A 25,054-nucleotide genomic window follows, 5' to 3' on the forward strand; every position below is an offset into this window, starting at 1 on the left:
TCGACACTCTCTGACGTGGTGGACAGATCACCATCGTTTAGTTCAGGGGGCTTCTTTTTGTTCCTCCAACCTAGACTGTGATCTCAACAGATGCAAATCTGACAGGTTGGGGAGCTGTATGGGGGTTTCTGACAGCACAAGGGGTTTGGGAATCTCAGGAGGTGAGATTACCAATCAACATTTTTGGAACTCCGTGCAATTTTCAGAGCTCTTCAGTCGTGGCCTCTTCTAAAGAGAGAGTCGTTCATTTGTTTCTAGACGGACAATGTCACAACCGTGGCATATGTCAATCATCAAGGAGGAACTCACAGTCCTCTGGCTATGAAAGAAGTCTCTCGAATACTTGTATGGGCGGAATCCAGCTCCTGTCTAATTTCTGCGGTTCATATCCCAGGTATAGACAATTGGGAAGCGGATTATCTCAGTCGCCAAACACTACATCCGGGCGAATGGTTTCTTCACCCAGAGGTATTTCTTCAGATTGTTCAAATATGGGGACTTCCAGAAATAGATCTGATGGCTTCTCATCTAAACAAGAAGCTTCCCAGGGTTCTGTCCAGATCCAGGGATCCTCAGGCGGAAGCAGTGGATGCATTGTCACTTCCTTGGAAGTATCATCCTGCTTATATCTTTCCGCCTATAGTTCTTTTTCCAAGATTCTAAGGAACGTTCGTTTATTCTGCTGGTGGCTCCAGCATGGCCTCACAGGTTTTGGTATGCGGATCTTGTCCGGATGGCCACTTGCCAACCGTGGACTCTTCCGTTAAGACCAGACCTTCTATCGCAAGGTCCTTTTTTCCATCAGGTTCTCAAATCCTTAAATTTGAAGGTATGGAGATTGAACGCTTGATTCTCAATCATAGAGGTTTCTCTGACTCTGTGATTAATACTATGTTACAGGCTCGTAAAACTGTATCTAGGAAGATATATTATCGAGTCTGGAAGATTTTCATTTCTTGGTGTTTTTCTCATCATTTTTCTTGGCATTCTTTTAGAATTCCTAGAATTTTACAGTTTCTTCAGGATGGTTTGGATAAGGTTTGTCTGCAAGTTCCTTGAAAGGTCAAATCTCTGCTCTTTCTGTTCTTTTTTCAAAGAAAGATTGCTAGTCTTCCTGATATTCATTGTTTTGTACAAGCTTTGGCTCGTATAAAACCTGTTATTAAGTCAATCTCTCCTCCTTGGAGTTTGAATTTGGTTCTGGGGGCTCTTCAAGCTCCTCCGTTTGAACCTATGCATTCGCTGGACATTAAATTACTTTCTTGGAAAGTTTTGTTTCTTTTGGCCATCTCTTCTGCTAGAAGAGTTTCTGAATTATCTGCTCTTTCTTGTGAGTCTCCTTTTCTGATTTTTCATCAGGATAAGGCGGTGTTGCGAACTTCTTTTAAATTTTTACCTAAGGTTGTGAATTCTAACAACATTAGTAGAGAAATTGTGGTTCCTTCATTGTGTCCTAATCCTAAGAATTCTAAGGAAAACTCGTTGCATTCTTTGGATGTAGTTAGAGCTTTGAAATATTATGTTGAAGCTACTAAGGATTTCCGAAAGACTTCTAGTCTATTTGTTATCTTTTCCGGTTCTAGGAAAGGTCAGAAGGCTTCTGCCTTTTCTTTGGCATCTTGGTTAAAATCTTTGTTTCATCATGCCTATGTCGATTCGGGTAAAACTCCGCCTCAAAGGATTACAGCTCATTCTACTAGGTCAGTTTCTACTTCCTGGGCGTATAGGAATGAAGCTTCAGTTGATCAGATTTGCAAAGCAGCCACTTGGTCTTCTTTGCATACTTTTACTAAATTCTACCATTTTGATGTGTTTCTTCTTCTGAAGCAGTTTTTGGTAGAAAAGTACTTCAGGCAGCTGTTTCAGTTTGATTCTTCTGCTTATAATTTCAGTTTTTTTCATTATAAGATTTAAACTTTGTTTTGGGTGTGGATTATTTTCAGCGGAATTGGCTGTCTTTATTTTATCCCTCCCTCTCTAGTGACTCTTGCGTGGAAGATCCACATCTTGGGTAGTCATTATCCCATACGTCACTAGCTCATGGACTCTTGCTAATTACATGAAAGAAAACATAATTTATGTAAGAACTTACCTGATAAATTCATTTCTTTCATATTAGCAAGAGTCCATGAGGCCCACCCTTTTGTGGTGGTTATGATTTTTTTGTATAAAGCACAATTATTCCAATTCCTTATTTTTTATGCTTTCGCACTTTTTTCTTATCACCCCACTTCTTGGCTATACGTTAAACTGATTTGTGGGTGTGGTGAGGGGTGTATTTATAGGCATTTTGAGGTTTGGGAAACTTTGCCCCTCCTGGTAGGAATGTATATCCCATACGTCACTAGCTCATGGACTCTTGCTAATATGAAAGAAATGAATTTATCAGGTAAGTTCTTACATAAATTATGTTTTTACACTCAGTCAGGTTTCGCTTGGCAAACTTTTTACTTTCAACTTGTAATACACAAGTCATACAACATGCACTTAAAGTTAACTTCAAACGAAGTTAACACTTGAGTGGTAATTTCTCGTAATCTAGCCCTATATTAGTTAACCTTTTAAAATTAACAAAAAAGGAAAATAATTTGGTGTTTTTCTACAGAAATTAGCTATTGGATATATATATATGTATTCAGCACAATGCAGTTAATGCAGCCATGGGGTCTTAATCCAGACAAGGGCTTTTGGAAGCCTCTTGCACTTTTTTTTATGTTTTCAAAGAGCTTTATTGATATAAAAAACAAAGTAACACTTGCAAAGTGTCAAAACATAACCTTCATGTAAGGTTGGAAGTATCACAGTAAAGTAACCGTACATTGCATACATACAATAAGGGGAGGAAAAAGGGAGGGGGGTGAAGGAGAGAGAAGAGGGGGAAGTGGGGAGGAGGGGGGGGGGAGGGAGGCCCTGGATTCTAATCCAAGAATAATAAAAAGATAGAGAGTTGGGTATGTTACATAGAGATAGAGGGTTGCCAGTTGGGCTGAAAGAGAGTCACCCAATCCTCCTAAATAAGTTAGTGTAAATAAATTTCGTTTAGAGCGACGCAAATGTTCTTTTCCATTGAGTTAATCCAACAGAAGGGAGAAGCAATCAGCCAAGCTTAAACAGTCTCATGGGACAAAATACCAATGTGTAAGCAAATTGTAAAACATTTTGCATAATGTCGTACAGTGAATGGCTTTGGAGGTAAGGTCAAAGGCTTTAGACCAGATTTGTGGTGGGAATGTGGCATGTAATATATCCTATATCATTTCAGGAGATGTGCTGCCTTATCTAAGGGAAGCGCCCCTTCCATTATCAAGTAGTGCTGGGACATGGGCCTGTGTAGTCTTTTACCTCCCGGCCACCTGGCCTCCCAGGGGGTTAAGGGACGGGGAACTAACAGGGTAAACCCTCAAGCTCCGAGGATGCTCTTAAACCTAGTGAATTCAAAATATAGTCTGGAGGGGATAGGAGATGGGTGTGGAGTGACCCCCAGGGTAGTGTCTAAGTTTGTCCCAGGTAAGTAAGCACTCCAGGATTACTTTGTTATTGATGTTTAACTGTCGGCGGCAGTGGGGGGGATCCAAACCAGGTCCCAAAGGTGAACATGGTTGGGAAGAGACGCCTGCTCCAGAGTACTCTATTTACTAGTGGTTTAGTAATTCCCCATTATTATATGGGTTATCATTGCAGCTTCGTAATATCTAACAATTGAGGGTGAGGCAATACCCCCGCACGATTTAGGGAATTGCATAACTTTATGAGCCACTCTGGCTGGTTTCCCACGCCAAATGTATCTAGTGAACCAGCTTTGAAATTGTATTAACAAGTGTCTAGGGAGGCGGACAGGAAGGCACCTAAACAGGTACATTAATTTTGGAAGGATTGACATTTTAAGAGCAGTATTCCTGCCCAACCATGATAAGGCCTGAAGGTTCCACTTGGGCACTAGGGACCGTAGCTCAGACAGTAATGGGTCGTAATTGTCGTGAATGAGTTGTGCTATTTGAGATGTAAATCCCTAAGTGCTTGATGTTGTCCTTTTTCCACTTAAAGTTATGTGTGTGTACTAAGTCTTGGACATAATCTGGGGGGATTCCTCAGGAGTACAATTCCATTTTCGAGGGGGTTAAATTTATAGTATGACATTTCCCCAAAAAGTTTCAAGAGGGACAGTATCTTTGGGTGAGGAGGAAAAAATCTAAATATCGTCCGCAAACAGCGCAATTTTATGAGAGGTAAAACAAATGCTATGAAATAAATACAGCAGTATAAAGTACAACTATCATAAGCATGTAACATTTAACAAAACACAGAGACCAACTTTAGTGGGTAGCGGATCAGCTTACCTAAAAGGCACAAGGTGAAGTAGTAGTAAGCGTTTAAACCCATAATTGATTAAGGGGCCGAGTCGTGTGGTGGGAGTTGGTGTTTTGTTTTTTTCGGCCTTTGCTCTTTGACCTGCCATTCTGGAGCAGAAGTTCTGAGCTTGGCCTGGGTAGGTGCTTGGATATTGCTTGCAGGTGGTCGTAGGCCCCAGGATTCCAAGAGAGAGAAGCCCTGACCTAGGCTGGTAACCATGTGGGTCTGGCTATCCTTTGTAACAACTATTCTGAATAGGAAACCTTATCTGTATTTAATATTTTCTCTCCTGAGAACTTCCGTGATCGGGGAGAACAATCTCCTTTGTTGGAGTGTATGCTGAGAGAGATCCTGAAGCAGTTGAATCTCCATAAACCTATGAAAGGCCGCTTGCAAGATGCAATCCTTAAAACTGTAACTGTGTAAACATACGACGTCCCTTGGTTTATCAGACGAGAGCGATCTGGGCCTGAGGGCCCAGTGGCACCTCTCCAGGGTGTTAGGTTGCATTTTGAAAGAACCTAATAGTTCCTTAAAAAGGTATGAAAGGAAGGCTTGTAGCTCAGAGAGCGATACAGTTTCGGGTATGCCTCTGAACCTAATATTGCTCCTGCGGGACCTGTCCTCAAGGTCAGCCAACTTAAATTCCAGTTGTACAATCTGGTCTGATAAGGCTTCAGAATATGAAAAGATTTGTGTAGTCAGTGGCCAGATCATCATGTTTGCGTTCCAAGGTGTCAACTCGTTCGCCGATCTCGGAAATATCTTTACATAGTTCAGCTGAGCTGCTGTGTATCTCTTGTGTAATGGATAAGGTCTGGGCAGCCAGCATTTTCTGCATGGTAGACTCCGTGATATATCTAGGAGAGGTCACGCTATAGTTGATACTAGACTGGGAGCCTTCATCATGCGAATCCTGATCCGCTTGACTGGACACTGACTTGGTAGACACTTGCTGGGCTAGTAAGGAGAAGTGGTCAGGGACTGTCTTCTTAAGCTTTATCTAAGATTTGGATTTTCTCCTGCAGGTATGAGGCATGTTGTTGCCAGATATTGGGCTTCAGCCGGTTGGAAATAGAAGCACACACCCCAGTTGATAAGCACTCTGTCAATCGAGATGAGCAGGACTTGTGAAGCAATCATATGGGCAAGTTACATGTCTAACAAGTAAAACAATAATTAATCCCTAGTGTACACATGCTGTTAAGATAGGGCTACCACTCTGACCTTCCCGCTATCCTGCTTACCAAATCAGGCGAGAGGGAAACCCTGCCAGGACTCCGAAAAAAAGGAGGGTCAATTAGCCTTTGAGATCCAGAGTGGAGGCAGGACAGTGCGGACACATATAATATATAGATGGGAGCACACAGCAACAAGCAAAAATATCACAGCCGTACCCTAGGCCCCAACCCTCACCTCGGGGGAAAAAGGAGGATACAACCCAAAGGAAGGGGAAAAGTAGAGGGGATATGACCCACCCAGACAAGCTGGGCGGGAGGGGGGAGGTGAGGGTAAGGTTTACAGGTATCCTAAGCAGGTAATAGAAAAGTAAAATAACCCTTCAGCTGAGCATTCAATACAAAACACATGAACAGCAACAGCTTAGTGATGCAAACAGTTAGGCAAAACACAGTATGGATGTCTACAGTACCCAGCAATAAAATTGAAGTAGCAGTCCCAGGTGAGTAGATCAGGAATGCCTTAGAAGGGATTATATAAGATGCACCTTGCAAAGAGTGAGCAGTTCCTGTGTTAGTTACTCAGGATGAATGGACATTGGGCTGATGTCCAGGGTCACCACCCCACAGCAATTGTGCAGGGCAAAAAACTATGAGCACTAGTTCTATAAAGTCAACCAAAAGTTGAGGGCTAGATCCGGAGTGTAAGCAGAAGATAGGGCGCAAAGGCTATGTCTCCTGCAAATTAGAAGCCTAGTCTTGGAAGCCCCAACCATAATGGGCCCAGGTAAACGGTACTCTTAAAGAGTGTATCCTCAGTAAGTCTTGTAGTCCCAATAATACATAAAGCCCCTTAGGATACAAAACTGGGATGGCGGGTTTATGGGCTAAACGGTGGAAAGTAGGCTGATATGGGTTATGGCCTCAGGAGTAACCATGTACCTAATGGGGGAACTAAGGCTCAGCTAATCCTGTCTGGTGGTGAACAGCCTCTTACCCCTGTGTGTAGTGACCTAGGTGTCCTCCGGTGTCCCTCAGCCAGCTCAAATTGAAGACCAGCAGTCAGAGATGACACGGCTAAAAAGCAAGCTGGTACACAAACAGAGGCCGGGTCGCAGAAGAAGTCTAGTTGCGGCCTAGCTGGCAGGCCTCCCATGTGGTAGCTAGCGTGTGTACCTAAACAGTGTGACCTGTACTGTAAAATGTAGGCCCAAACCAGCTCAGGGCCTCAGGAGCAACAGTGGGTGGAGATCCTCCATGGCCCACAGGAATCAGCATTGAGGAACGTACAGGGCCGCCTTAACAGTGAGTTCTCCAGCAGCTAGGCCCCAATCGACACGGGAACAAGTTGAGGAGAAGGGTGGGGCCGGAAAAAAGATGTGGCCGTTGGGGACTCCCCGTAGATGCCGGTTTCGCCTCCAGGATCACCGCCTAAGAAGAGGAGAGTACCGCAGGGAATACTCTCTCCAGCCCCGCCAGGCTCCGGTAGGTAACCCCAGGTGTCAGAATCAGAAACGGCATGCAGCCGGCCTCCCAGGCAGCCGTGGCATTGCTCCAGTAAGTGCGCACCCTGTAATTCAGGTAGGCAAACAAAAGGGCCCAGAAGTCAGGAAGGCCCTGGTTCCCCAGATCCAGAGGGGAGCCCCGACCCTCCGGAGCCTAGGGTAGGCACCACAGCACTTGGCAGCAGGAGATGAGCAGTCAGTCAGAGGCCGTTAGTGCGATCTTAGCCAGTAAGCCCAGGAATGTTCACAAAGAAGCCACAAAACCCGGGTTAGAAGTGTTCACCTACTGAAGTCTGTCCCATTGATTAAATGTGGAAAGATCCCTGAGTTCTGGCCAAAAAACAACTTATTTAAGAGCCGTAGCAGAGAGCTCATGAAAAACACATCTGCTCGGTTTGGCTAGTAACTCCGCCCCCTCTTGCACTTTTGATGTTAACATAGGGGCTCCCTTCCATGAATCTCTACTTAAATAAATTTGCATTTTATTTACACTTGGAAATTAAAATGTATATAGGGACATCAGATCCCCCAGGGATGACAAACACACTGGGTTACATTAAAGGGACGGTAAACATTAATCAAATGTGATATATGTAATATTTGCTATTAAAAAATGTGTGTACTTTTTTTTTAAATTTTTTATTTATCAGTAAAAGGGTTTAATCCGTGCCTAATGCTTCAATTACAATGTTATGCTGGCCCACTGGGATGAACTCTTTTTTTTATGACAATTCCAATGAACATTCAATCAGTGAGTGTGTTATATGACACATTTGAAGTCCTGCCCTTTGAAAGTCCTTAGGAAGCCTAGGTAGAGAATGGGTGAGACTGTTCAAAGCCCAGCCAAAAGAGGAAATTAAAGAGGTGAAGGAACAGAAGTTACCACGTAGGATTATACATCTTTTATCATAATATATATATATATATATATATATATATATATATATATATATATATATATATATATATACACACAGACACACACACACTTTATAAAAAAATAATTATGCAGCTTTGCTTATACACTAAAATATTTTCCTTGTAACATTCTTAAAGTCTGACATTTACCATTGATTTAAAACCACTTGAGATGCAGTAGAGGGCTTAAACAGCTCTTGATGTGCACCCCCCCCCCCCCAGGGGACAACATGTAGTTATCATCAGCACTCTACACATTGTGTGAATTATGACTCCAAGTTAGCCTATGCACTTAAGAGTTTAAGCTCTAATTTCCTTGATTTCTTTTAATATGAGGTTTCTGATAATTATTAAGATTTGTTTTCTGAGCAAAACATTTGACACATTCGGAACATGGAAATCCTCTTTACCGTGTATGAATTTTGTGATGCCTAATAAGACTTGATTTCTCAGTAAAACATTTCCCACATTCAGAACATGTAAACGCTTTCTCTCCTGTATGAATATTGTGATGTCTAAAAAGTACTGATTTTTGAGTAAAACATTTTCCACATTCAGAACATGAAAAAGCTTTCTCTCCTGTATGGATTTTCTGGTGTATCATAAGAGTTGATTTGTGAGTAAAATATTTCCCACATTCATAACATGGAAACAATTTCTCTCCAGTATGGATTTTTTGATGTCTAAAAAGAGTACATTTCCGTGCAAAACATTTCCCACAATCAGAACACGAAAATCCCTTTTCCCCTGTATGAATTTGCTGATGCTTAATCAGAGTTGATTTATCAGTAAAACATTTCCCACATTCAGAACATGAAAACGATTTCTCTCCTGTATGGATTTTATGATGTTTAATAAGAGTTGATTTGTGGGTAAAACATTTCCCGCAATCAGAACAGGAAAATCGTCTCTCTCCTGTATGGATTCTCTGATGTCTAATAAGAGTTGATTTCTGAGCAAAACATTTCCCGCAATCAGAACAGGAAAACCCTCTCTCTCCTGTATGAATTTTCTGATGCTTAATTAGAGTTGATTTCTCAGTAAAACATTTATCACATTCAGAACATGAAAATGCTTTCTCTCCTGTATGAATTTTATGATGTGTAATAAGTGTTGATTTGTCAGTAAAACATTTCCCGCAATCATAACACAAAAATGCTTTCTCTCCTGTATGGGTTTTCTGATGTCTAATAAGAGTTGATTTCTGAGCAAAACATTTTCCGCAATCAGAACACGAAAATCCTCTCTCTCCTGTATGGATTTTCTGATGTCTAACAAGTGTTGATTTCAGGATGAAACATTTTCCACATTCAGAACATGAAAATGCTTTCTCTCCAGTATGAATGTTCATATGGTAAGTAAGATATGATTTAGTGGAAAAAGATTTCCCACATTCAGAGCAAACATTTTCCACGTGGCCTCTTTGATTTTGCAGAAAATTGAAAGAAGTATCTGTACTTTGAACATGACTAGGATTGTTGCAGTTTGTAAATTCACCTATTGAAAAAAAAAATACAATAGGAGTAATGTTAGTTATTAATCACATTATTATATTTTGAGGACATTTTAACTGTTCTGAATGAGTTTTTACCACAAGAGTATGTTGCAAGTTATGAACCCTACATCTTTCCCTAGCTTCTAAAGCTTAAGTTTACTGAATATAAAGGAAGAGATTTTATTTATTTTATAGCAAACACAAACAATAAAAAATCTTGTAACAAAACATTTTCAGAAGATCTCAGATCCATGTTGTACAGATGTAACAAAACACATAAGAATAACAATCTCTAACACAGCACCATCCTATTAAAGGGACATTAAACACCTCAAAATATTAATATAAATTGTTTAATTAAATGTAGTAAAACAACTTTGCAATATACTTTCATTGTTTATTTTGTAATTTAATTCTGAATATTGTGATCTTTACATTTCATGTTAAACACGGAAGTGCAGACACAGCTATATTCCACAGTCATTGGTTGCACACTCTAGAAAGCCATTTATAACCATTCCTAATTAGCCTCAGCAGAAAAGGTAACATAAGCAATGAATTATTTAGTGTTTAATGTCCCTTTAAAACAAATATCAACTAAAAACTATATAGCAATTAAGAAAAACACCTTTGTTTTCTTCTTAAACGGGGAGAGTCCACAGCTGCATTCATTACTTTTGGAAATTCAGAACCTGGCCACCAGGAGGAGGCAAAGACACCCTAGCCAAAGGCTTAAATACCTCCCCCACTTCCCTCATCCCCCAGTCATTCTTTGCCTTTCGTCACAGGAGGTTGGCAGAGAAGTGTCGGAAGATTAAAGTTAGTCTCTTATGGAGGGTAGTACTCTTCGGAATGGGACTGGAGTTTTAAGTAGTCCTGTCAGCCTCTCAGTGAGAGCTTGGATGAAAGTTAGAGTCCGGAGATGCAGGGAGAGTCTTTCTGCGAAACCATCCCGACTCATATTAACAGCTCCTTAGTAATCAGCGTTGACAAGTTTTGCTGCCTGCTTTGTTCGCTCAAGTCCATGTCAGAAGCAAAGCTATTATCTGTCACACTTGAAGGGCAATGTTCCTGATCCACAGCGTAGATTCCGGTAAGATCGTTTTTTACTTAAAGTGAAGGTCAAGTCCGGGTGACTCGCTCACACTGTCATGCTGTTTATTAGAAATCATGTTGACCTTCATTCATCATTTTGCATACATTTCACTCATACTGTCATCTTTTTTTTACCTTTTATTTACCCTCCGTTACACTAATTTTGTCTGCCCGCCATTTAAGTTACCTTGATTGACAGCAATCGAAAATCTAATTCTCCAATGTCTGTCCCCCCCCCCCCCCCCCGGGGGTTTCAGCCCCTTTCTCACCAAGTCACTACTAAGTGATGCGCATGCGTAACTTCCTCAACAGCGTCATATGTCGTCAGGCTAGTTCATGAGACGTGCAAAACGCATACAAAATTTAACGCATGTGCGATTCGGATGGACATATGCATTTTCAATGTTAATCTTGTGCACACGCTTAAGAACAGACGTAGAGAGCATGTGGGACCGCTCGCTACGTCACTTCTACTGAATAGGGAAGTGGTGGAGGGGAGGAGTCGGAATGCAAACGCCAAGTTTTAAAATACAGGTGGCCTTCGGTTTACGCCGGTTCAATTTGCGCCGTTTCAGAATAACAACCTTTTTTTTCAGCCATATGACTGCTATTGAAATGCATTGAAAAGCAGTGCACTAATTAAAATAGCCAGTAGGTGGAGCTGCCCGCTTGTGTTGCAGCAAAGTTATGCAAGTTTAACAGCCTGAAATGAATCTGTGTACACAGAGCAGACATTAGCTATTGAGCAACAAGCAGCCACTTCCCTATTATCTTCCTGTCCAGCTGCTTGAGGTGAGGGCTCCTAACTGCTTATTAATCACTGCAGATTGAAATGCATATAATAGGTGCAGACCCAATATTATCTAACATGCTAACAATGAAGAGAACTGTTTGCAGAAAAATGCAAGTAAAAAAACGTTTTTGTTCATTAAATTTAGTTTGATGATGATGCAGTCTGTTGTGTAATTATTTTATTAGGTGTTCATTAAACTTAGTTTGATTATATTTTCTGTGTTGTGTGATTATTTGATACTGTTTATAATGCTGTTTAGCATTTAAAGTCTTTATTTCAAAGCTTTAAAAACAATGTATTAGGTGTTACTTATGACAATTTTGAGAGGGGTCTGGAACCTAACTCCCTCACTTCCCATAGACTTAAATTATAAACTGGGTTTCAATTTTCAACGGTTTCTATTTACAACCATTCCTTCTGGAACCTAACCCCGGCGTAAACTGAGGGCTACCTGTATATAATTTTATATAAAAACGAATATGTAAAGTGAAAAACAAAGTTAGCGACTAGAATGGTGACAAGTGATTGAATACATTTTAGTATTCCATTAGCCGTAAATTGACCTTCACTTTAAGATGTGTGAAATGTAAAGAGTAGACTCCTTTATTTTATGGAATTGATGGTTAATATCTCCTGAGGGGGGTTATTGAACAGGGGGGACTTTAATCATGAAATATCAATTGCTGTGAGCAATTGAAAAGAATGTACTTACATAGCACTCAGCAGCACAGGTTGTATACTAGCTAGGTACCATAGGTAAAGAAGCCCATGAAAGGCAAGTTTAAAACTTAGCTTTTATTAACTCGATTAAAAAATAAATTCTAAAAAATATCAGCCAGTGTGACCGAGAACGAAGGTGATTTCAAGGGGGGGATATTACCTCCCAAATCACAATATGTATAATATAAATACCCCTGTATGGTCTCCTAAGGTAATACCCTTAATAGAAAGGGAGTAATGCAGATGTACCTCTTTATTCAGTTGGTTAGGGTGTGTGTCAATATCACAATAAGAATACCCCTACTGTTACTCTTAGTCTAAGTCAGGGGATATCAGAAGTAATGTCACACCTTCCGAAATAAATTATAAGGTGCAGTTGTCTATAGGAGATGTGAGCTTAAAAGAGTTTTTGGTAAAATTAAATCTGTTATTGAGTACCGGAATAGATAGGATACTCCTATTATTTACCTGTCAGTTAATGGTTACTAGTAAGATTCAACACCAATTGTCCTCTTATTTATCTTACATTACACAGTGTACTGGTATTGTTTGGATTCTTTTATGGATGGTACTAGGAATACAGTTACCAAACCACGTACTTATAATATCAGTTCAGCTTTTTATCATCCAATCAGATAATAAAGCTACTGAGGATGTGTTGATTCTAAAAGTACCCACGCTATTACAGCAAATTCACGTTGTATTGGGGTGAACTATCTGGAAAATCAAGTAATTCACAGGAATGGAATAATTATATGGCTCCAGGAAATAGTTATAATTTTTACCCTAATTGCATTTGTCTCCTCAATGTATTGGACACTGTTGTGATGTTTACCACTGTAAGGTCGATATGGATAGTGTGGCTAAGCCTAAATTATAATTAGATAGTCCTGGCTTGCCAATGTTTCCCTTATAAATGGGAAATAATCTTAACAGCCTCCAAAGCCAATATTCCTTGTGTTGTAATTGTCGGCTTAATAAATCCCTTATAGAAATACACAAAAATCGGTAACCCCGAAATTGATCTGTTAATGTATGGTTAACTATTGCAGTGTAATAATATTGAGGGATGCTTGGTGTGACATACTTGGGTGTAGTAAGACTTCAGAGACACTTGCACATTAAATGCATACCAATCTAAGTTGGTTTATTATTGGAGGGTGAAAATATGATTATCAGAGAAGCTGTTTGTATCAGGGGACCGCTATTCCATATATGACCAGTATTACCCTTATTCGGATCTAATTGGTTATATATACTGAGTTATTCGGTCTTACGCAATTCGTTGGTAATGTAAATGATACCCAGACTACTAAGTGCACAGGTTATCTCGAGTGTGTAATTCTACAGATATCTTGCACTTAGTGTCAAAAGACCATCCCGCGATTTGTGCTATTGCCACTGTTGGATTAATTATATTATTATTATAATTAGCACTGTAATATCGCTGGGAAAAAAAATAAATATTTATCATTGAATACTTCTAATTAATTCCCCAAACTCGTGGTTCCGTTATTACACTCTATTTGTAACTGACAGTGCAGCTGTCTAGTATGTATGAGAGGGAACTACTCTCCCCTCTTCTTATAATGAGATTTACAGTGTAAGCGGACCAGTATAAAAGTAAATATAAATGGGTTCCTACTGGTATATAGTTAGCGGTTTGTTATCCTGGCACCAGAGTGGGAAACTCTGTGACGGCTAAATCTATTATCATTGCTACCGCTGTGAGATAGTAGTTGTTAGGATACTTTGGTCAGGTAAATTATTTGGTTGTATTAAGCGTAAATATATTTCAACCAGGCACTCTCACATACATACAGGTTTAAATTAAATTCTAATAATACATTCGCTCAACAAGTCACACTGCTGGTTTGTTTAAAAGGGAGAGATAATCTCCCGTAGCCCTGACATGTTTCACCTAAACGGCTTTGTCAAAGGTGGGGCGCCCGCCATTCTTAGGGCTTTTTATTGGCCGGTCTCAGAGAGGCTTGTCCCTATTCTACTGATCTGATTGGTTCCTCCCTTCTTTCTTTCTATAGGTTACGAGGGGAGTGTATACCATCGTCATTGTCTAGTTTCAACCCACTTGATGACGACCATGTCTGTTATGTGATATGTGGTAACGTGGCTATAGCGGAACGGCCTTTTTTGTCAGGCTGCGCAGCCCTTGTGGCTTTGGCGTGTTTTTCGGTGGCCTGCACGGTGTACCTTGTGACCGGGCGTGGTCACGTTTCTAGTCACCATTTACGTATTCCTGACCACGTGGTGATGGAGAGAGTCTGTTTCGCTAGTTGTCTGGGTCATAGGAGGTAGTGAGTGCCCCAGCCATTAGAAGCGTAAGGTGCCATTTTATTTTGTTTTTCCTATCCATAATTTCTACCCTAGATATGGAGGACTCTGATTTTTTGGAGACGGATGTCTCTGATTCAGATTCTACTTCTTGTGAAGAGTATGAAATGGCCCGGGTAATCCATGCCCATCAGTTAAATTCTGCATGCCGCTTTAGAGTGCTCTTTTCTCCCGATCCAGGGAACTTATAGAGTCTGCCGAGCCATCCGCCCCTGGGGACCCCATATCGTGTGGCGAGTACCCTAGAACCTTCTTTGGCTACACAAGCAGGTGTCCCTAATGCCGTTACCCCTTCTCCAGAAGGCGGCTCGTTTCCTCCAGAGGTTACGGCACAGTTCCGCATGGCCATTTCTTTGGCATTGCCGCATTTACATCTTCTAGGGAGGGAGATGTTAGTGAGATTCTGTCTGTGCTCGATGAACCAGGGCTCGTCAGACGAGGGATCGTCTGGGTCAGATCAGCCCTCCGGGGAAGAGGTTGCCTCTGAGGCTTCAGGGTCCCAATCCTTGGGTCGTCAGTTCCCCCAGCGGAGGCAAGTCTTGCTTTTCGTTATAGACTGACACGCCTTCGTGTCCTGATGCGGCATGTTTTGGCAGTGCTTGAAGATCCCAGCCTGGAGGGGTTGAGGGGTCCTCGGCCTTCTGCTCCGGACGGCAAGCTGGGTTAGACATGGGGGGATGAAGTCAATCTCCTTATTGTCTCCAATTTATCTATTTCTTTGGGGTATCTGATTCCAGTTCTGAGCTTCAGGATAATGGGATCTCTGATGGGCTGGCCCTGTCAGTGTAACCATTTTTCTTGGGCGTTCACCTGTGAGTGCTGCCCCTCTTTTTCATTGATCCAGTTAGGATGTATTTGGTTTTTTTGGAAGCTCACGTTTGTTATATTTCCTCAGTTGGGAAACATTTCTTCTCTGGAATTCAATACTAGCGATTTTGTGGTCGCTTGAACACTTCTGCGGAAGTTGTAGGTTAAGTTATTTTTTACATAACTTTGTTTTATCGATCCCTTCTAGGATTTCGAAATATCTTTGACCCGGTTCAGTTCCGGAATGCCCTCTGTAGCAGGCTGGTCCTGGTCTGGCGCTGGTTTCTATTCCTTAACCCTTTGAGTGCTAAGCACTTTCCCATCTGGGTGTTTTTTATTTTTTAACAATTTTTTTTTTAACTTTTTTTTTATTTTTTTCAGACCCAAGACTTACACTGTTGGAAAGGTCAGGCTTCTAAGCAGCATGCCCCCTCCTCCTATACTTAACATTGTTAAGTATAAATAAAGTTGCGCGGTGACGTCATCATGTTATTGTGCTAGCGACGGCTCTGAGCCGTCGTTAGCACCAGAGTGGGAAACTCTGCGACGGCTCAGAGCCGTCGTTAGCACTCAAGGGGTTAAGGGTCTATACCATCCACGTGGTGCTGGGATATCTGGTTAACCTGGTTGGGTGGTGAGTTTTCTCTCAGACGAGAGGTTTATTATGCTTGGGTTCCTCCTTCAGCACAATATATTCCCTGTGAATAGAAATTGCCAGGGAGAGGAACTCCATGTGAGTTTAATTTTGTCTTTTAAGACTTTGCCCTTGACGGGACTCAGAGAGGAAGCCTTTTCGTTTGCTTCTTTTTGGTGGGGCATCAAGGGGTTTGTTCAGTCCTCTTGGTCCTGTTCCCGTTTGTCGGGTCTGGACGGATCCTGCTAAGAAGCACTCCGAAGGTCTTTGACCTTGGAGCTAATTCTCTCCGTTTCCATTTGGACTGGAAGTCTAGACACCTCCCTAACTTGGAGTACCAGGTTGGGGGGTTATCCCTCGTATGGCATTCCCTTTTGATCTACTCCTTTTGAGAATCTTGACCTTGGTACCTCTTCCATATGGTTGGTTGGCCATTGGGTTTGGAAGAACGGGCACTTTTGTCCGCATTTCTTCCTCATTCTGCTTCTTGTCTGTGTCTGCTCCTATGTTTTGGGGACTATAGAGAATGCGTAGAATTTTTGGTGGTCCTGGAGCTACCCTTTCTTTCATATCAGTTGATATGTGGTTCTTTGGGAAATCGATGTTCGCCATCCTGTTGTCCCTTGGTCCTAGTGGTTACCGGGAGGTGGACCTAGAAGGATCGTGTATGATTTTTGCAGCCTCTGTTGCAGAGGTGCTTTTTATTGGCAGCTTCTTGGCTGTTAATCTGAAGGGTATTGTCCCTCGAACTTTGGAGAAGCATCTTTTCTGTCTCTGGGATGCTTCGTGAATGTCCAGTGCCCTAGGGCCTTTGGATGTGCTGTGTTTCATCTTCTAGGTTCTCCGTATGAGGTAGTAATTCTATGGTTCCTATAGTCTGTGGCCGGCTCTGGTTTCCGGGTGCCAGGTTGTTTGGTCTTGGTCTAGTATATCTGGTCAGACCTCCTAGTTGGATCCTGAGTGATTCATCCCTCAAGGTTTTGAGTCATCCGCGTGCCCCTTAGGGCAGAGATTTGAGAAGGGCTTGATGGCTTGTAAGCTGCCTAGCAAGAGGGAGATTGATCTCTTATTACAGCCATTCCACTTTATAGGTGGGCTTGCTGGCTGTCTGTTTGGCTCCTGGACCGGCTGTTACAGCCGGAGGGTGCCATTTTGGTCAGTTCTGTTTTTGCCATCTGTTCGATGACATATGCTCCGTACCTGCGGGTGGGTGAGCAGGTGTCTTAATTTCCCTCACCCTAGGGGTAGCGGGATATACCATAGTGTCCGCCTAATGCTCGGAGGGGGGTTCCTCAACCTTGTGGTTCAATCATATTGTGGCAGATTCTGGTATTGTGTTCACACTGTTGTGTCAGTGATTGGTCTTCCTTCGTCTGGGAGCTTACCTTCCTGTAGGGAAGAAATCTGGGTCTGGGTTCTGGAGCCGAGATCGTACTATATTCTGTTCTGGCTTGGTGTTTTAGCATGCCAAGCATGTTACATATGGTCAGGGTTTGCCTACACTTTGTTACCGTTGACTCTTCTTGAGTTCTGGGTAGTACGGGGATTTATTTATTCCCCTATCTTCGGACATGCCAGGCATTTTGGTGCTGGGCCATTGTCTCGATGAACTAGCTCATGTAACCTAATGGTGGGTTTTTGGGGCTTTGCAACTTGAGTTGTTGGTTCGAATCCAGCTGTTGGGGCTGGTTTGACATTTCACGGCCTGAGGCCTATGGATCGGTTGAGCTTTGACTGTGTTCTTCACCAGATCTTGTGATCTTTCCATAGGTGGCAATTAGAGGAGTTTTTTACTCAGCATGTTTTTTCCTGCGTCCCTATTTTTGGAATGGGTTCTTGCATTTCTGTGGGAGTCTCCTGCTGCAGTTTCTAACTTGATAGGCTAGTGTTCGTGACTGATGTCTACTAGTCTTGTGTGGCAGAGTGGGAACCGGGAGCTCCATCTGGAGCACGATAAGTGCTTATACTGCTAATTGTTGGCAGTTCTGGGGAATAACTGTTTATTCCGCGATCGCTCTTTCATGAGTGCAGACTGCACTCTGTGTGAGTTAGGGGTTCTGCTCCGTCTTCGGGGTCGTCTTTGGATCGATTCTTGGTCCTTTGGACTTTATCCAGATTGGGGTAGGGGTCCATCCCTATATGAATTCTGGTAGGTTGTTGGAGTTTATCTCTATTCTTTTTTCTTTGTCTTACTGCAACCTATGGCCTAGATTTGGAGTTTGGCGGTAGCCGTGAAAACCAGCGTTAGAGGCTCCTAAGGCTGGTTTTAGACTACCACCGGTATTTGGAGTCATTCAAAAAAGGGTCTAACGCTCACTTTTCAGCCGCAACTTTTCCATACCGCAGATCCCCTTACGTCAATTGCGTATCCTATCTTTTCAATGGGATCTTTCTAACTCCGGTATTTAGAGTCGTGTCTGAAGTGAGCGTTAGAAATCTAACGACAAAACTCCAGCCGCAGCAAAAAGTCAGTAGTTAAGAGCTTTCTGGGCTAACGCCGGTTCATAAAGCTCTTAACTACTGTGCTCTAAAGTACACTAACACCCATAAACTACCTATGTACCCCTAAACCGAGGTCCCCCCACATCGCCGACACTCTATTACATTTTTTTAACCCCTAATCTGCCGACCGCCACCTACGTTATACTTATGTACCCCTAATCTGCTGCCCCTAACACCGCCGACCCCTATATTATATTTATTAACCCCTAACCTGCCCCCCACAACGTCGCAGCCAGCTACCTACAATAATTAACCCCTAATCTGCTGACCGCAAAGAGTCGCCACCTACATTATAGCTATGTACCCCTAATCTGCTGCCCCTAACACCGCCGACCCCTATATTATATTTATTAACCCCTAATCTGCCCCCCTCAACGTCGCCTCCACCTGCCTACACTTATTAACCCCTAATCTGCCGAGCGGACCGCACCGCTACTATAATAAAGTTATTAACCCCTAATCCGCCTCACTAACCCTATAATAAATAGTATTAACCCCTAATCTGCCCTCCCTAACATCGCCGACACCTAACTTCAATTATTAACCCCTAATCTGCCGACTGGAGCTCACCGCTATTCTAATAAATGTATTAACCCCTAAAGCTAAGTCTAACCCTAACACCCCCCTAACTTAAATATAATTTTAATCTAACGAAATTAATTAACTCTTCTTAAATAAATTATTCCTATTTAAAGCTAAATACTTACCTGTAAAATAAATCCTAATATAGCTACAATATAAATTATATTTATATTATAGCTATTTTAGGATTAATATTTATTTTACAGGTAACTTTGTATTTATTTTAACCAGGTACAATAGCTATTAAATAGTTAAGAACTATTTAATAGCTAAAATAGTTAAAATAATTACAAAATTACCTGTAAAATAAATCCTAACCTAAGTTACAATTAAACTTAACACTACACTATCAATAAATTAATTAAATACAATTCCTACAAATAAATACAATGAAATAAAATAACTAAAGTACAAAAAATAAAAAAGAACTAAGTTACAAAAAATAAAAAAATATTTACAAACATTAGAAAAATATTACAACAATTTTAAACTAATTACACCTACTCTAAGCCCCCTAATAAAATAACAAAGACCCCCAAAATAAAAAAATGCCCTACACTATTCTAAATTACTAAAGTTCAAAGCTCTTTTACCTTACCAGCCCTGAACAGGGCCCTTTGCGGGGCATGCCTCAAGAAATTCAGCTCTTTTGCCTGTAAAAAAAAACATACAATACCCCCCCAACATTACAACCCACCACCCACATACCCCTAATCTAACCCAAACCCCCCTTAAATAAACCTAACACTAAGCCCCTGAAGATCTCCCTACCTTGAGTCGTCTTCACCCAGCCGAGCCAAATTCTTCATCCAAGCGGAGCAAGAAGAGGTCCTCCATCCGGTAGAAGTCTTCATCCAAGCGGGGCAGAAGAGGTCTTCCATCCGATTGAAATCTTCATCCAAGCGGCATCTTCTATCGTCATCCATCCGGAGCGGAGCGGCAGCATCCTGAAGACCTCCGACGCGGAACATCCATCCTGGCCGACGACTGAACGACGAATGACTGTTCCTTTAAATGACGTCATCCAAGATGGCGTCCCTCGAATTCCGATTGGCTGATTGGCTGATAGAATCCTATCAGCCAATCGGAATTCGAGGGACGCCATCTTGGATGACGTCATTTAAAGGAACCGTCATTCGTTGTTCAGTCGTCGGCCAGGATGGATGTTCCGCGTCGGAGGTCTTCAGGATGCTGCCGCTCCGCTCCGGATGGATGACGATAGAAGATGCCTCTTGGATGAAGACTTCAATCGGATGGAAGACCTCTTCTGCCCCGCTTGGATGAAGACTTCTACCGGATGGAGGACCTCTTCTTGCTCTGATTGGATGAAGAATTTGGCTCGGCTGGGTGAAGACGACTCAAGGTAGGGAGATCTTCAAGGGCTTAGTGTTAGGTTTATTTAAGGGGGGTTTGGGTTAGATTAGGGGTATGTGGGTGGTGGGTTGTAATGTTGGGGGGGGTATTGTATGTTTTTTTTACAGGCAAAAGAGCTGAACTTCTTGGGGCATGCCCCGCAAAGGGCCCTGTTCAGGGCTGGTAAGGTAAAAGAGCTTTGAACTTTAGTAATTTAGAATAGGGTAGGGCATTTTTTTATTTTGGGGGGGCTTTGTTATTTTATTAGGGGGCTTAGAGTAGGTGTAATTAGTTTAAAATTGTTGTAATATATTTCTAATGTTTGTAAATATTTTTTTATTTTTTGTAACTTAGTTCTTTTTTATTTTTTGTACTTTAGTTAGTTTATTTCATTGTATTTATTTGTAGGAATTGTATTTAATGTATTTATTGATAGTGTAGTGTTAGGTTTAATTGTAGATAATTATAGGTATTTTATTTAATTTATTTATTGATAGTGTAGTGTTAGGTTTAATTGTAACTTAGGTTAGGATTTATTTTACAGGTAAATTCATAATTATTTTAACTATTTTAGCTATTAAATAGTTCTTAACTATTTAATAGCTATTGTACCTGGTTAAAATAAATACAAAGTTACCTGTAAAATAAATATTAATCCTAAAATAGCTATAATATCATTATAATTTATATTGTAGCTATATTAGGATTTATTTTACAGGTAAGTATTTAGCTTTAAATAGGAATAATTTATTTAATAAGAGTTAATTAATTTCGTTAGATTAAAATTATATTTAATTAGGGGGGTGTTAGGGTTAGACTTAGCTTTAGGGGTTAATACATTTATTAGAATAGCGGTGAGCTCCAGTCGGCAGATTAGGGGTTAATAATTGAAGTTAGGTGTCGGCGATGTTAGGGAGGGCAGATTAGGGGTTAATACTATTTATTATAGGGTTAGTGAGGCGGATTAGGGGTTAATAACTTTATAATAATAGCGGTGCGGTCCGCTCGGCAGATTAGGGGTTAATAAGTGTAGGCAGGTGGAGGCGACGTTGTGGGGGGCAGATTAGGGGTTAATAAATATAATATAGGGGTCGGCGGTGTTAGGGGCAGCAGATTAGGGGTACATAGGGATAATGTAAGTAGCAGCGGTTTACGGAGCGGCAGATTAGGGGTTAATAATAATATGCAGGGGTCAGCGATAGCGGGGGCGGCAGAATAGGGGTTAATAAGTGTAAGGTTAGGGGTGTTTAGACTCGGGGTACATGTTAGAGTGTTAGGTGCAGACGTAGGAAGTGTTTCCCAATAGGAAACAATGGGGCTGCGTTAGGAGCTGAACGCAGCTTTTTTGCAGGTGTTAGGTTTTTTTTCAGCTCAAACAGCCCCATTGTTTCCTATGGGGAATCATGCACGAGCACGTTTTTGAGGCTGGCCGCGTCCGTAAGCAACTCTGGTATCGAGAGTTGAAGTTGCGTTAAATATGCTCTACGCTCCTTTTTTGGAGCCTAACACAGCCATTCTGTGGACTCTCAATACCAGAGTTATTTTAAAGGTGCGGCCAGAAAAAAGCCAGCGTTAGCTACGCGGGTCGTTACCGACAAAACTCTAAATCTAGCCATATGGTTGCACTTGATTTTGCTAGGGTTTCCTTTTTTACCTTAGTTGCTTAGATTTTGAATCTCTTGTTGAATATTCTCTTTCATTTTCCCTTCTAGGAATATGTGGAATTCGTACAGGATTAGAGCCGGCGGGACTTGTCTCTTCGGGGGCTTTGTTCTCGGTTGACTCTAGTGCCTTTGAGCAGTCTCTATCTGGACCTTGCTGGATTTAACTGTTGGTCAGCTACTTAGTACTTTCAGTCTTTTTTGTTCTGCTCGGTACAGCAGTTTTTGTTTGGTTTGGGTATTTTCAGGCGGTGGTGCCCTTTGAATGGGCCACCTTGTCTACCCGCCATTTTTTTTGCATTCAGTGTCCTCTATAGCTTGGGTATTGTTTTCCCAAAATGAATAAATGCAGCTGTGGACTATCTCCATTTAAAAAGAAAAACATAAATTATGCTTACCTGATAATTTTCTTTTCTTCTGACGGGGAGAGTCCAGAGCTCCCCTCCAACGCTCTTTTATGGGGGCGGACATGTTATCTGGCACCTTTTTTTCACCTGATATTTCTCCTACTGTTCGTTGCTCCCTTGGCAGAATGACTGGGGGATGAGGGGAGTGGGGGGAGATATTTAAGCCTTTGGCTGGGGTGTCCTTGCCTCCTTCTGGTGGCCAGGTTCTGAATTACTAAAAGTAATGAATGCAGCTGTGGACTCTCTCCGTCAGAAGAAAATTATCAGGTAAGCATAATTTATGTTTTTGTAAATTGGCTAATATCTTAGTTTACTTAGGGCTAGATCACAAGTGGAGGGCTAAATTACTGTGCGCCCGCAAACTAGCAAATTTGCCTGTAAGCCAATACAAGTGGTAGCAATTAGTGCTCCAAAAATTAATTTTTCAAATGCCCCAATTGCCCCCAAACTTAAGTGTTAGTATTCTTTTTTTTTTTTTTTTTTTTTAAAAACCAAAGCATTAAAAAAAAAAAGTTGCACTTTGCAGTTTTGGGGGGTTAAAGTCTACGGTGTGTTAGAAAAAAAAATGGCACTGAAAGGTGCCTTTATATTGTGGTCTATAGGAGCTGTGTGTTCCCTGTAAATATATGTATATGCTAATATACAGATACACTCACTGGCCACTTTATTAGGTGCACCATGCTAGTACTGGGTCGGGCCCCCTTTTGCCTTCAGAACTGCCTTCATTGTTTTTGGCATAGATTCAACAAGGTGTTGGAAACATTCCCTAGACATTTTGGTCCATATTGACATGATAGCATCACGCAGTTGCTGCAGATATGTTGGCTGCACATCCCTGATGCGAATCTCCTGTTCCACAACATCCCAAAGGTGCTCTATTGGATTGAGATCTGGTGACTGTGGAGGCCATTGGAGTACAGTGAACTAATTGTCATGTTCAAGAAACCAGTTTGAGATGATTTGAGCTTTGTGACATGGTGCATTATCCTGCTGGAAGCAGCGATCAGAAGATAGGTGCACTGTAGTCATAAAGGGATGGACATAGTCAGCAATAATACTCATGTAGGCCGTGGCCTTTAAACAATGCTCAATTGGTACTAAGGGGCCAAATTCTGACCCTACCATCTGAATGTTCCATCTGAAATCGAGACTCATCAGACAAGGCAACGTTTTTCCAATCTTCAATTGTCCAATTTTTGGTGAGCCTGTGTGAATTGTAGACTCAGTTTCCTATTCTTAGCCGACAGGAGTTACTCTCGGTGTGGTCTTCTGCTGCTGTAGCCCATTTGATTTACTGTTGCCTTTCTATCATCACGAACCAGTCTGCCCATTCTCCTCTGACCTCTGACATCATCAAGGCATTTTCGTCAACACAACTGCCACTCACTGGATATTTTCTCTTTTTCTGACTATTCTCTGTAAACCCAAGAGATGGTTGTGTGTGAAAATCACAGTAGATCAGCAGTTTTTGAAATACTCAGACCAGCCCGTCTGGCACCAAAAACCAAGCTACATTAAAAGTCACTTAAATCCCCTTTCTTCCCCATTCTGATGCTCGGTTTGAACTTCAACAAGTCGTCTTCACCACGTCTAGATGCCTAAATGCATTGAGTTGCTGCCATTTAATTAGCTGATTAGCAATTTGTGTTACCAAGCAATTGAACAGGTGTACCTTATTAAGTGGCCGGTGAGTGTATATTTATGTGTTAATATGGGTTTATACATATTCATATATATTTTTAAGCTTTGCTGCCTATCGCTGCGCAACTTACCCCCTCACAGCATGAGAACTAGGCTCCCAATGTAGCCTATGGAAGGGCGCTCTCGTGAGCACAATGCTTCTGTGCAATGTGAACTCGAGGTCACGTTCGCATTGCACCTCACCTGTAATACCAGCGCACTTTTTGCACAAATATGAGCACAAATATCAATTTTGCGACAGCGATATTTAGCGCTCCACTTATAATCTGGCCCTAAATGTGTTTAAAATATAATCTTTGTTTTGTTTATTTTAAACCTTTAAAAAAACAACACCAGCATAACAAAAAGTTCTAAATCGTTCACTAACCATCTGGTGACATAGAATTATCTTAAATTACGAATTGTAATGGCACAGTTGGCAGGATCTGTTTTTGTCTATTTGCCATAATTTCTAACAAAATCTTAAAATCAGTATTCCCAATGAAATAGGCCTAGAAGACTCTAATTGCGTTGAATATTTATTTGGTTTGGATATTACAATAATATTTGCTGATTTGAAGTGTACGATTGCTACATTACCAAGAAAATGATCTTGAAAAGATCCACAAATGTTTGTATATATTGATGTACCAGAAAAATAACCTAATTGGCTGGAAGGTCATCTGGGCCTGCATCTTTCCTTAAAAATATTTATTAAATATGTTTATTGAGAATATTAAGATGGGTCTCTGATAGATGGGGCATATTTAAAAGGACATTAAACACTAAATAAATGGGAGATAGAATGATGCAATCAAAGAAAAGATTAGTCTGAGAATAACTATTGACAAAATAAGTAAAGTTTTAGTGTCTATAAAACAATGAGAGCTGCCATGTTGTAACTTAGGTTACCCTCTCTGCAGTGGCCAATTAGAGACCGTTAAACATAGGTCACTAGAGTGTGCAGCCAATGGCTGTGTGGAATAGAACAGTGTTCTGCACTTCCATCTCTAACAGGAACT

General features: G+C 41.3%; 1 protein-coding gene across 2 annotated transcripts in view; it reads right to left on the minus strand.

Moving 5' to 3' along the window:
• Positions 1-8,051: 8,051 nt before the first annotated feature.
• LOC128657381 (gastrula zinc finger protein XlCGF26.1-like) overlaps positions 8,052-25,054 on the minus strand; it is a 72,918-nt gene continuing 55,915 nt past the window's right edge. For both annotated transcript variants that reach the window (XM_053711712.1, XM_053711711.1), the window contains one exon: positions 8,052-9,448. In XM_053711712.1, coding sequence (XP_053567687.1) covers positions 8,358-9,448 — 1,091 coding nt within the window. In that variant the 3' untranslated portion in view covers positions 8,052-8,357. The remainder of the gene's footprint in view (positions 9,449-25,054) is intronic.

This window comes from Bombina bombina, chromosome 4 (assembly GCF_027579735.1).
Source record: "Bombina bombina isolate aBomBom1 chromosome 4, aBomBom1.pri, whole genome shotgun sequence".
NCBI classification, from domain to species: domain Eukaryota; kingdom Metazoa; phylum Chordata; class Amphibia; order Anura; family Bombinatoridae; genus Bombina; species Bombina bombina.